The sequence below is a fragment of the Macaca fascicularis genome, chromosome 12, assembly GCF_037993035.2.
Source record: "Macaca fascicularis isolate 582-1 chromosome 12, T2T-MFA8v1.1".
Lineage (NCBI taxonomy): Eukaryota > Metazoa > Chordata > Mammalia > Primates > Cercopithecidae > Macaca > Macaca fascicularis.
The window spans coordinates 20,789,779-20,803,369 of record NC_088386.1 but is presented as its reverse complement, the minus strand read 5'-3'; the positions used below and the strand labels follow the sequence as shown (position 1 = coordinate 20,803,369).

Below are 13,591 nucleotides of genomic sequence, written 5' to 3'. Positions count from 1 at the left end.
CAATACTCCTTGGAGATATGGATGGCCAGAAAATAAAGGGCGAGGCACTCTTAAAGATTCAGAAATAGAGGTAATCAGACATAGACTAGGAAAAGTCTAAATAAAACAGAAATGAACTTGGGGAAGCTGCGAGAAATAAGCATGGAGCGGGTACTCTTAGGGACAGACCAAGTTCTGGGAGGTCAGGCCAAGGAGTTTAGCTTTGTTGCAATGGGCAGTGAGGAGCAGGGGGCTGCAAAAGATTTGGGGTAGAAAAGACCATAAAGAAAAGGGTCTGTGGGAGGGCAGGTCAGATGGCAATGTATTGAAAGGCCTGGGATGGATGCTGCTTGAGACTAGAAGGCTCTGCAGAAATCTAAAGCTTGGATGCTGATGGTGGTAAAGTAAAGTGGGATTGTAAAGGATTCCAGAAAATTTCAGAGAAAAGGTGAATCAAGACTTGGTAATGGAGTAGGATGATAGGATTTCATGTTTTTGAGTGTGGATAATGGGAGAAATCACAGTTGTGAGAGAAGAACAGGGGAGGCAGCTAAACCCTTCCCACCCCATATAAGGAGACATTTGAAGCTATGAAATTACAGCTCAAGAAAGCAATTAAGATTGGAAGGACACATTTAAAAATCATTATAACAGCCAGGTGCGGTGGCCCATGCCTGTAATCCCGGCACTTAGGAAGGCTGAGATGGGCGGATTGCTTGAGTCCAGGAGTTCGAGATGGAGACCAACCTGGGCAACATGGCGAAACCCCATCTTTTCAAAAAAAATACAAAAATTAGCCAGGCATGGTGGTGTGTGCCTGTAGTCCCAGCTACTCAAGAGGCTGAGTTGAGAGGATGAGAGGATCCCTTGACCCCTGGAAGTTGAGGCTGCAGTGGGCTGAGATGGCGCCACTGCACTCCAGCCTAAGGGACAGAGCGAGACCCTGTCTAAAAAAAAAAAAAAAAAAAAAAAATCATTATAAGGTTGATTGCTACAGTCATAAAAAAATGTAGGGCTGAGGAAAATATTTTGAAAATGCTCACAGTGGAAGCTAACAGAAATGCATGGCATCAAGTCTAGCACATAACTGGAGAAGGGAAGGGAGGAAGGAAAGGGAGTTGCCCCAAGGTGTAAGAAGAAACAAGAGGACAGAGTGTCCCGTAAGTCTAAGCAGAGGTAGTTTCAGGTAGGAGGGAGTAGTGAATATTTCAAATGCTACAGAAATGACAAAAAGGATGAGCTCATTAAATTTGGTTAATTTCAAGAAATTTCAAGAGGGCAATTTCTATAGAGGAATGGGCCAAATGGTTAAGAATACTGGAGGGAAGTCACCGAGTTTAGCCCTGTTAGAGACATTTGGCAGCAGTTTTTAAAATGGGATGGACCAGGCGCAGTGGTTCACGCTTGTAATCCCAGCACTTTGGGAGGCTGAGGCAGAATAACTAATTGAGCCCAGGAGTTTGAGATCAGCCTGGGCAACATAGGGAGACCCTATTTCTACAAAAAATTTAAAAATTAGCCAGACACGGTGGCTCACGCCTGTAATCCCAGCACTTTGGGAGGCCGAGGTGGGTGGATCACGAGGTCAGGAGATCAAGACCATCCTGGCTAACACAGTGAAACCCCATCTCCACTAAAAATACAAAAAATTATCCAGGCGTGGTAGCGGGTGCCTGCAGTCCCAGCTACTCGGGAGGCTGAGGCAGGAAAATGGTGTGAACCCGGGAGGCGGAGCTTGCAGTGAGCCGAGATTACTCCACTGCACTCCAGCCTGGGCAACAGAGCAAGGTTCCGTCTCAAAAAAAAAGAAAAAAAAAAAAAAATTAGCAAGTCATGGTGGCGTACACCTGTAGTTCCAGAGACTCAGAAGGCTGAGGTGGGAGGATCACTTGCGCCTGGAAGGTTGAGACCACAGTGAGCCGTGATCATGCCACTGCACTCCAGCTTGGGCAACAGAATGAGATCCTGTCTCAAAAAAAAAAAAAGTGGGTGGGGGAGCGGTAATAGCTAGAAATGGTATCCAGTTTAAGGAAAGGATTTTAAAAGAGAGAGATTTCTGCATATTTTAAAGGCAGGAGAAAGGACCTCCCCATGGGGAAAGGATTTTTTTGTTTGTTTGTTTTTCGAGACGGAGTCTTGCTCTGCTACCCAGGCTGGAGTGCAGTGGTGTGATCTTGGCTCACTGCAACCTCCATCCATGGGTTCAAGCAATTCTCCTGCCTCAGCCTCCCGAGTAGCTGGGATTACAGGCGCCCGCCACCACGGCCAGCTAATGTTTTTGTTTTTTTAGTAGAGACAGGGTTTCACCATGTTGGCCAGGCTGGTCTTGAACTCCTGATCTCCTGATCCACCCGCCTTAGCCTCCCAAAGTGCTGGGATTACAGGTGTGAGCCACTGTGCCTTGCTGGACTTTTTTTTTTTTTAACTTTAGAAATGACACAAAATATAATACTTTTACACAATATAAAATACTTTTAAGAGTATTTATTTTCCATTTTCAACTGGAAAATGATCTGTTGGCCATTGTGCTTTCAAAAGTATTAAAAGAGGAGGGGCTTCAAGATGGCTGACTAGAGGCATCTGGCACTTACTTCCTCCACAAAGAACTGAAATAGCAAGTAGATAACCACATTTCAAATACAGCATCTGAGAGAGAACATGGATTTCAACAGAGAAGTGACAGGAAACCCCTGAGACATGGAATAAAAGGGAAGGAAGGCAGTCAGTTTGGTTGAGATTGGCTGAGAGCCCAGAGAGGCTCCCCAGTGTTGGGAAAGGGTGAGAGATCCCCAGTGGTCCACATTCTCACAGTGAACTCCTGTAATCCTAGCCATGGGAGAACCCTTTAGTCCTTGCAGACACTGAGACTAGAATATGGAGCTGCCTGGAAACCTGCTCCAGAGAGGGAGCTCACACCAAGTCCCATGCATCCCTGAGTCCTAAGCAGCTACAGCATGGCATCATTTTGAGAGTCCGGTCCCCACCAGACTCCATCCTGCCCTGGGGTCCAACAGCCCCTGCAACTCCATATCCTTGGAACCCTACTTACATCTTCTTGTGTTTACCCGGAGGGCTGCAGCAGTGTGATGCCAGTTGTGCCCAGTGGAGTGTCCAGATCCCCAGCATTGTAGCACACATGGTGTCCTGCACCCCAGAAACAACAGTGCAGTGCACCAGGGAGGTTGCTCCTGGGACAAAGGGAGCCAAAGCATGTGCTCCCCAGAGCCTAAGAACTGCCTACCTGAGGTGGCTATAACAGATAGCAACTCCACCCTTTCCAGCAGCAGGGCTGCCACACACATGCTCTGAGGACAGGCTCTGCTGCTGTCCACTGCAGCCTCTGCTTAGGCTGAAGTGTGTGCCACTGGCAGTGACCCCAACTGCTTTAGCAACAGGGTTGCAGCACATTTGCATGTGCCCTGAGGACTGGCTTTCTTGGCTGCAGCTACTGCCACCACCAGAAGCCAAACCGTGAGCTCCCTGGAACCTGAAAGCCACCTGCCTGAAGCTGCTGCCACGGACAGCAACTCTGCTCCCACCAGTAGCAGGGCTATAGCACACTTGCACGTGCCCTAATGACAGGCTCCCCTTGCCCACCACCACTGGAGCTGCAGCCACCCAATCATCATGCCAGGGCCCTAGGGATCACCCCACCCTGCCCGCCACTGCTGACACCTGAGTGTACCACTGGAGGGCCTGAGGAAAGGTCAAACAAGCCTGGCCCAGAACCCCTGCCAGTGTCTGAGCACATTGCCTGGGGCCTGGGGATTCTCTGCCCTATCAATGCTGGTATCTGTACATTCCTCCTGAGGGCTCAAGGACTGGCCCATCCAGTCCATTGCAGCCACTATTAACACCAGTGCCAGGCCGGGCGCGGTGGCTCAAGCCTGTAATCCCAGCACTTTGGGAGGCCGAGACGGGCGGATCACGAGGTCAGGAGATCAAGACCATCCTGGCAAACACGGTGAAACCCCGTCTCTACTAAAAAGTACAACAAAACTAGCCGGGCGAGGTGGCGGGTGCCTGTAGTCCCAGCTACTCGGGAGGCTGAGGCAGGAGAATGGCGTGAACCCAGGAGGCGGAGCTTGCAGTGAGCGGAGATCCGGCCACTGCACTCCAGCCTGGGTGACAGAGCAAGACTCCGTCTCAAAAAACAAAAAGCAAAAAACAAAAAACACCAGTGCCTGCTGCTATTGAGCCCAAGCGTTATCCCAGTACCACTATTGCCATTGCCCATGCCATGCATACTGCCCAGGAGTCTAAGGACCTATCCACCTACCCAGCACACCACTACCACTACCAGGACCTGAGCAAGCCTTGGAAGTCCAAGAATTGGCCCATTTGAACCCGTTAACACTAGTGCCCACGTATGCCACCCAGGGCCCAAGGATGGGTATGCTTGACACACCACCACTACCACTCAGGCTAGAGGACTGGTCCACCTGGCATGCCAATCCCCAGTAAAACCTCACCACAGACTCCACTAACAATCACAGACTAAGCCACTGAGGAAATCACAGACACCACTGGTGCTGTTTACAGATGAAGAAATTATACCAAGACCACACTGCTGCATACATCCAGAATCAAGGCTAAAGCATCCTACCCAATCAACACCATAGATACATCTTCAGGAAAAAGTCTTCCCCTATGAAAGCCAATCCAGAAAATTAAAAGAAATGACTGTTACACCACATGTGCAAATTCATTCAAGAGCTTCAACAATAGACTACATCAAGCAGGAGAAAGAATCTCAGGACTTGAATACGGATCTTTTGAAATAACCCATTCAGACAAAAATAAAGAAAAAAAAAGGAGTGAACAAAGCCTACATGACACGTGGGAAACCACAGATTGACCAAATAGACAATTTTGGTTGTTCCAGAAGGTGAAGAGAAGACTAAAGGTATAGAAAATCTATTTAAAGACAGACTAGTTGAGAATTTCCCAGGTCTAGCAAGAGATTTAGACATCCAGATACAGGAAGCTAAGAGATCCACAAATAGATACAACCTAGAAAGGTCTTCTCCATGGTACATTATAGTCAAACTATCAAAAGTCAAAGACAAAGAGAAAATTCTAAGAACAGCAAAAGAAAAGCATCTAGTAACATATAAAAGAATCCCCATGAGACTAACAGTGGATTTATCAGCAGAAACCTTACAGGCCAGGAGAGAATGGGATGATATAGTAAAAGTTTTAGGCCAGGCATGGTGGCTCATGCCTGTAATCCCAGCACTTTGGAAGGCCAAGGCGGGTGGATCACCTGAGGTCAGGAGTTTGAAACCAGCCTGACCAACATGGAGAAACCCCATCTCCACTAAAAATACAAAATTACTCAGGTGTGGTGGCACATGCCTGTAATCCCAGCTACTCAGGAGGCTGAGACAGGAGAATTGCTTGAACCTGGGAGGCAGAGGTTGCAGTGAGCTGAGTTTGTGCCATTGCACTCTAGTCTGGGCAGCAAGAGCAACACTCCGTCTCAAAAAAAAAAAAAAAAAAAAGTTTTGAGGGCCGGGCGCGGTGGCTCACGCCTGTAATCCCAGCACTTTGGGAGGCCGAGACGGGCGGATCACAAGGTCAGGAGATCGAGACCATCCTGGCTAACACGGTGAAACCCCGTCTCTACTAAAAGTACAAAAAAAAACTAGCCGGGCGAGGTGGCGGGCGCCTGTAGTCCCAGCTACTCGGGAGGCTGAGGTTGGAGAATGGTGTAAACCCAGGAGGCGGAGCTTGTAGTGAGCCGAGTTCACGCCACTGCACCCCAGCCTGGGTGACAGAGCAAAGACTCCGTCTCAAAAAAAAAAAAAAAAAAAAAAAAGTTTTGAAAGGGATAAAAACAAAAACAAAACTGTCAGCCAAGAATGTTATACTCAGCAAAGTTATCCTTCAAAAATGGAGAAAGCCTTTCACAGACATGCAAAAACTGAGAGACTTCATCACCATTAGTGGCTCTACAAGAAATGCTTAAGAAAGTCCTACACCCGGAGCTGGGCATGGTGGCTCACACCTGTAATCCCAGCACTTTGGGAGGCCAAGGCAGGCAGATCATGTGAGGTCAGGAGTTCGAGACAAGCCTCAACACGGAGAAACCCCGTCTCTACTAAAAATACAAAATTAGCCAGGTGTGGTGGTGCATGCCTGTAATCCCAGCTACTTGGGAGGCTGAGGCAGGAGAATTGCTTGAACCTGGGAGGCGGAGGTTGCGATGAGCTGAGATTGTGCCATTGCACTCTAGCCTGGGCAACAAGAACGAAACTCTGTCTCAAAAAAAATAAATAAATAAAAGAAAGTCCTACACCTGGAAGGCCGAGGCTGGTGGATCACCTAAGGTCAGTAGTTTGAGACCAGTCTGACCAACATGGAGAAACCCCATCTCCACTAAAAATACAAAATTACCCAGGTGTGGTGGCACATGCCTGTAATCCCAGCTACTCAGGAGGCTGAGACAGGAGAATTGCTTGAACCTGGGAGGCAGAGGTTGCAGTGAGCTGATGATAGATATGAATCTATCTATCAATCAATCATATCTATCATCATGAAAACATATGAAAGTGTAAAACTCACTGGTAGAGCAAACCACACAAAAGAGGTAGAGAAAGGATTCAAATGTTAATGCTACAGAAAACCACCAAACCACAATGATAAATAATGAGAGAGAAAGAAACAATCAATCAAACAAACAAACAAAAAGCCAACTAGAAAACAATCAACAAAATGACAGGAATAAGTCATCACATATCAATAATAACCTTGAACCTAAATGGATTAAAATTTCCAATTAAAATGGTTAAATAGATTAAAAATGACCCAAAAATATGCTGCCTTCAAGAAACTCACTTTACCTGTAAAGACACATATAGACTGAAAGTGAAAGGATGGAAAAAGGATGGAAAAAGTTAGTTCATGCAAATAGAAACCAATAGAGAGCATGAGTAGCTATATTCATATCTGATAAAACACTCTTTATGTCAAAAACAGTAAAAAGAGACAAAGTCACTATATAATGATAAAGAGATAAATTCAGTCAGAGGATGTAACATTTCTGATGCAACCTACACCAGAGCACCCAGGTACATAAAGCAAATATTATTAGATCTAAAGAGAGATAGACTCTAATACAATCTTAGATAAAGATGGGGACTTTTAACACCCCACTCTCAACATTAAACAGGTCATCTAAACAAAAAATCCATAGAGAAACACTGGATTTAAACTGCACTTTAAGCCAAACAGACATAACAGATACCTACAGAATATTTTCTCAAACAACTACAGAATAAATGTTCCCATGTAAAACATGGAACATTTTCCAGGATAGGCCATATGTTAGGCTGCAAAAAAGTTTCAACAAATTTTTAAAAATCAAAATCATAACAAGTATTCTTTCAGCCACAATGGAATAAAACTAGAAATCAATCACAAGAGGAACTTTGGAAACTGTACAAATACATGGAAACTAAACAACATGTTCCTGAATGGCTATTGGGGCAAGAAAGAAATTAAGAAGAAAATTTAAAAATTTCTCAAAACAAAATCAAAACACAACATACCCAAATCTATGTGACATAGTAAAAGCAGTGCTAAGAGGGAAGTTTATAGCAATAAAAGCCTACATAAAAAAATGTATGAAGATTGGCTTGGCATGGTGGCTTACACCTGTAATCCCAACACTGTGGGAGGTCAAGGTGGGAGGATCACTTGAAGCCAAGGGTTCAAGACCAGCCTGAGCAGCAAAGTGAGACCTTGTCTCAAAAAGAAAAAATTAGCTGGGTCACTTGGGAGGCTGGGGTGGGAGGATTGCTTGACCCAAGAGTTTGAGACTGCAGTGAGCCATAATCTCACCACTGCATTCCAGCTGGGGTGACAGAGCAAGACCCTTTCTTTTAAAAATGTATAAAAATTTAAATAAATAATTAAGGAAACAGAAGAAAAAGAGAACAAGCCAAATCCCAAATTAGTAGAAAAAAAGAAATAAAAATCAGATTACGTTAAGTGAAATAAACCAGGCTCAGAAAGATAAACATTGCATGTCCTCACTTATTTGTGGGATCTAAAAATAAAAACAATTAAATTCATTAACATAGAGAGTAGAAGGATGGTTACCAGAGGCTGGGAATGATAGTAGGAGGATAGGGGTAGGGCAGATAGGGATGGTTAATGGATTAAAAAAAAAAAGAGTTAGAAAGCTTGAATAAGCCGGGCACCAGTGGCTCATGCCTGTAATCCCAGCACTTTGGGAGGCCGAGGCAGGCGGATCACGAGGTCAGGAGATCGAGACCATCCTGGCTAACATGGTGAAACCCCATCTCTACTAAGAATACAAAAAATTAGCCGGGCGTGGTGGCGGGCACCTGTGGGCCCAGCTACTCAGGAGGCTGAGGCAGGAGAATGGCGTGAACCTGGGAGGCAGAGCTTGCAGTGAGCCAAGATCGTGCCATTGCACTCTGTCACTCTGGGCGACAGAGACTCCACCTTAAAAAAAAAAAAAAGAAAGAAAGAAAGCTTGAACAAGACCTACCATTTGATAGCACATCAGGGAGACAGTAGTCATTAATAACTTAATTGTACATTTAAAAATAATTCAAAGAGTGTAATTGGATTGTTTGTAACACAAAGGATAAATACTTGAGAGGATAGATACCCCATTCTCCATGATGTGATTATTTGACATTGCATGCCCGTATCAAAACATCTCATGTACCCCATAAATATATACACCTACTATGTACCCACAAAAATTAAAAATAAAAAAATTTTAAATTAATAGAAAAATAATAAAGGTCAGAGTAGCATTAACGAAATACAGAAAAAAAAGGATGAGTTAAATGAGAAGTTGGTTAAAAAATAAAATGAAATCAGTAAACTGCTAGCCAGACTAACCAAGAAAAAAAGAGATGACCCAAATAAAAATCAGAAACAAAAAAGGAGACATAACAACTAATACTACAGAAATGAAAAAACCCAGCAGAGAACATTATGAACAAGTATAAGCTAACAAACTGGAAAACCTAGAGGAAATGGATAAATTCCTTGACACATACAAGATTGAGTCAGGAAGAAACAGAGAACCTGAACAGACCAATATTGAACAATAAGATTGAATCAGTAATAAAATATCTCCTAACAAAGAAAAACCCAGGACTGGATGGCTTCATTGCCATATTCTACCAAACTCATAAAGAAGAACTAACACCAGTTATCCTCCAACTATTCCAAAAAATTGAGAAGGAAGGAATTCTCCCTAACTCATTCTATGAAGCTGGCATTACCCTGATACCAAAACTAGACAAGGATGCGAAAACCACAAAAAAAGAAAACTATAGGCCAATATCCTTGATGAACACAGATACAAAATTCCTGAACAAAATACTAACCCAACAGCATATCAAAAAGATAATACACCATAATCAAGTGAGTTTTATACTAGTGATGCAGGGATGGTTTAACATGCACAAAACAATAAACATGATACATCACATTAACAGAATGAAGGACAAAAACAATATGACCATCTCAATAGAAACAGAAAAGGCATTTTCTAAATCCAACATCCCCTCGTGATAAAAACTATCAACAAACTAGGCATAGAAAGAACATACCTCAATATAATAGGCCATATATGACAAACCCACAGCTAACAACATACAGAATGCAGTAAAGGTGAAAGTCTTTCTTCTTAGAACTGGAACAAGAGAAGGATGCCCACTTTCACCACTCCTATTCAACATAGTATTGGAAGTTCTAGCCAGAGTGATTAGGCAAGAGAAACAATAAAAGGCATTCAGGCTGGGCGTGGTAGCTCATGCCTGTAATCCCAGCATTTTGCAGGGCTGAGGCAGGCAGATCACGAGGTCAAGAGATAGAGACCATCCTGGCTAACACAGTGAAACCCCATCTCTACTAAAAACATAAAAAATTAGCCGGGTGTGGTGCCGGGAGCCTGTAGTTCCAGCTACTCAGGAGGCTGAGGCAGGAGAATGGCGTGAACCCGGGAGGTGGAGCTTGCAGTGAGCTGAGATTGTGCCACTGCACTCCAGCCTGGGTGACACAGCGAGACTCCATCTCAAAAAAAAAAAATAAATAAAAAAAAAAATAAATAAATAAAAGGCATTCAAACTGGAAAAGAGAAAGTCAAACTGTGCCTCTTTGCAGGTGACGTGATCTTATATCTAGAAAAACCTAACGACTCCACCAAAAACTCTTAGATCAATTCAGTAAAGTTGCAGGATAGAAAATTAACATACAAAAATCTGTAGTGTTTCTATATACCAGTGAAGTAGCTGAAAAAGAAATCAAGAAGGCAATCCCATTTAAAATGGCTACAAAAAGAAAATAAAATACCTGGGAACAAATGTAACCAAGGAGGTGAAAGACCTCTACAAGGAAAACTACAGAACATTGATGAAATAAACTACAAAACATTGATAAAAAAAATTGAAGACACAAACGAATGCTCATGGGTCACATGAATCAATATTGTTAAAATGGTCATACTAACCAAAGTCATCTATGGATTCAATAAAACCTCTATCAAAATACCAATGTAATTTTTCACAGAAATATATAAAAAACAGTCCTAAAATTTGTGTGGAACCAAAAAGGAGCTGAAAGAGCCAAAGCAATACTGAGCAAAAAGAACAAAGCGGGAGGCATCACACTATGTCACTTCAAAATATACACAAAATATATACAAAATATATTACAAGTCTATAGTAACCAAAACAGCATGGTATTGGTATAAAAACAGACACATAAACTAATAGAACAGAGCAGAGAACCCAGAAATAAGTCCCATATGTAAACCAACTTATTTTTGACAAAGGGACCAAGAACACATACCAGGGAATTGACACCCCCCTCTTCAATATATGGTGCATATTTATATGCAGATGAATGAAGTTAGACCCCTATCTCACCATATACAAAAATCAACTCAAAATTGATTAAGTACCTAAACATAAGACTCAAAACTATAAAACAACTCGAAGAAAACACAGGGAAACACTCCAGGGTATTGGTCTGTATAGAAGCTCTTTAATATATAGTTTAATTTGTCTATTTTTGGTTTTGTCACCTGTGCTTTTAAGGCAAAAGAAATCACAGAGTGAAGAGACAACCTGTTGAATGGGAGAAAATATTTGCAAAATGTTCATCCAATAAGAAACATATCTCAAAAGAAGACACAAATAGCTGACAGGTATATGAAGAAATGCTCAACATCACTAATCAACAAGGAAATGCAAATTAAAACCAGCAAGAGATACCATCTTATCCCAGTTAAAAATGGCTACTATTAAAAACACACAAAAATAACAGATGCTAGCAAGAATGTATAGATAAGGGAACTCATGTACTGTTGGGTGTGAATGTAAATTAATACAGCCATTATGGAAAACAATATGGAGATTTCTCAAAAACAAAACAAAAAAAAAAAACAAAGAAAAAAAACAACTAAAAATAGAACTACCTGCCGTATGATCCAGCAATCCCCCTACTGAGTATTTATCCAAAGGAAAGAAAATCATTATCTCTAAGGGATACCTGCATCCTCACGCTCATTGCAGCAGTATTCACAATAACAAAGGTATGGACCCACCTAAGTGTCCCTCAACAGATGAATGGATAAAGAAAACTTAGTATATATATACAACAGAATGCTACTCAGCCATAAAAAAAAATGAAATCTTATAATTTTCAGCAACATAGATGGATCTGGAGTTCATTTTCTTAAGTAAAATATGCCAGGCCCAGCAAGACAAATATCACATGTTCTCACTCTTATGTGGGAGCTACGAAAGTAGATCTCATGGAGATAGAAAGTAAAATGACAGTCATCAGAGGCTGGGAAGGGTGTGTATGTGGTGGGGCAGGGAGGATAAGAGAGGTTGGTTAATGGGTACATAATTAGATAGAAGGAATAAATTCCAGTGTTTGATAACAGAGCAGGATGACTAATTAACAACAATGTATTCTGTATTTCAAACAGCTAGAAAAGCAGACTCGAAATGTTCCTGACATATAGAAATGATAAATACTCATTATATATCAATAAAGAAAGTGCTTGCACAATGGTGGAGGGTAGGGGAAGTTACCTGTTTGTTAAAGCCTTAATAAATATTTATGTATCTGAAAAAAATATATCAAAAGATAGCTAATTTAACCAAAAGAATGCCTCTGGAATAGGCCATTGAAGCTAATTATTGACTATTTCATTAGCTCATTGGTTCATTAACTGGCTCATTGACTGATACCTTTCTAACATCTTTTGAATTTCTTGAAGTAAAAAATTATGCCACAATAGTACTGAACAACTGTCTCCCTCTATCTTATGTTAATCCAGGAGTGCCCGAAATGGGATTATTTCAATTAATCACCAAAGCATATTTGAATATCTATTTTAAAAAGTCTTTTCAGTTCTGGATTTTAATGCTTCTAAATTTTAAAAGTAAATGTAAGTGTGAATTTTACCATATGTAAATTAGACTCCAAACAAATTGAACAAAAGTACAATGGGAAACTAGGGCCTAGTTTTCAATCACAATAGCTACCACTATTCGAACAAGTACCATGCTGTTGTTTAAAAGTTGTATATATATTATTCAATTCTCCCAATGAATTAGGTATTATTGTTATCCCCAGCTTACTGATGAGGAGGGTTTTAGTCACTTGCTTAAGGTCACACAGCTAAAAATTGGAGACTGGACTCAACCCAAGTCTGTTTGACTATCATAAGTTGTATTTCCATCTTTAAAGTCTGCATTTAAGTAGATCTCATTGGCAGTCTCATTACTGGGTGCTGCTGTTTCTAATGTGTGTTTCCCTTCTTAGGGACCAGCATGAGCGACCTTCTGCTCTCCAGCTCCTGAAGCACTCCTTCTTGGAGAGAAGTCACTGAACATACATCAAGAGTTTCTTTCCAGTTCCACTGCAGATGCTCCCTTATTGCTTAATTGTGGGGATGATGGCTAAGCGATCTTTGTTTCCCTACTGAAAATTCTGTCTAACCCAGTTTAACTAGATCCTATGGAGTCGCTAAATGGAAGCTTCAGTTACATATTAGCCTCCTCAAGTGTCAGACATGATTACTTATAGTATCAGAAAAAAGTTTCTTAATAACAACAAAAAACATATTTCAGTGTTTACAGTTTTGATTGTCCAGGAACTACATTCTCTATTGCTTTACATGACATTTCCTTTTATTTTTGGCCTGTCCTGTCAATTTTTTAATGATGTTAGTTTAAAATAAATTGTAAAAACAACTTATATTTTCTTGCTCGGTGAGTAAAGACGCTTACTTAATTCGTCCAAAGCAGACTAAAGGCAGGAAGGTAAGTTAAAGAGATTCTAGATTCTGTACTTTGGCAGCAATCTTAGCCTTAAAGATTCTAGGAGGTTCAAGGCCTAATAGGAGGAGGTGAGGGCCCCTAAACTCCTCAGATGTCTCCAAGAAATTGTGCTAGTTAAGGTGGCATCATAAATCTTGGGCTCTGTTTCTCTGTAATTTATTTGTAGTGATTTGAAGTTTTTGTTTGTTTGTTTGTTTGAGATGGAGTCTTGCTCTGTTGCCCAGGCTGGAGTGCAGTGGCATGATCTCTGCTCACTGCAAGCT

The 13,591-nt window shown here is 41.8% G+C and overlaps 1 protein-coding gene across 2 annotated transcripts in view; it reads left to right on the top strand.

Moving 5' to 3' along the window:
• Positions 1-13,245, top strand: part of MAP3K19 (mitogen-activated protein kinase kinase kinase 19) — a 62,923-nt gene extending 49,678 nt beyond the window's left edge. For both annotated transcript variants that reach the window (XM_015432017.4, XM_015432016.4), the window contains one exon: positions 12,811-13,245. In XM_015432017.4, coding sequence (XP_015287503.3) covers positions 12,811-12,877 — 67 coding nt within the window. In that variant the 3' untranslated portion in view covers positions 12,878-13,245. The remainder of the gene's footprint in view (positions 1-12,810) is intronic.
• The last annotated feature ends 346 nt before the right edge of the window (positions 13,246-13,591 follow it).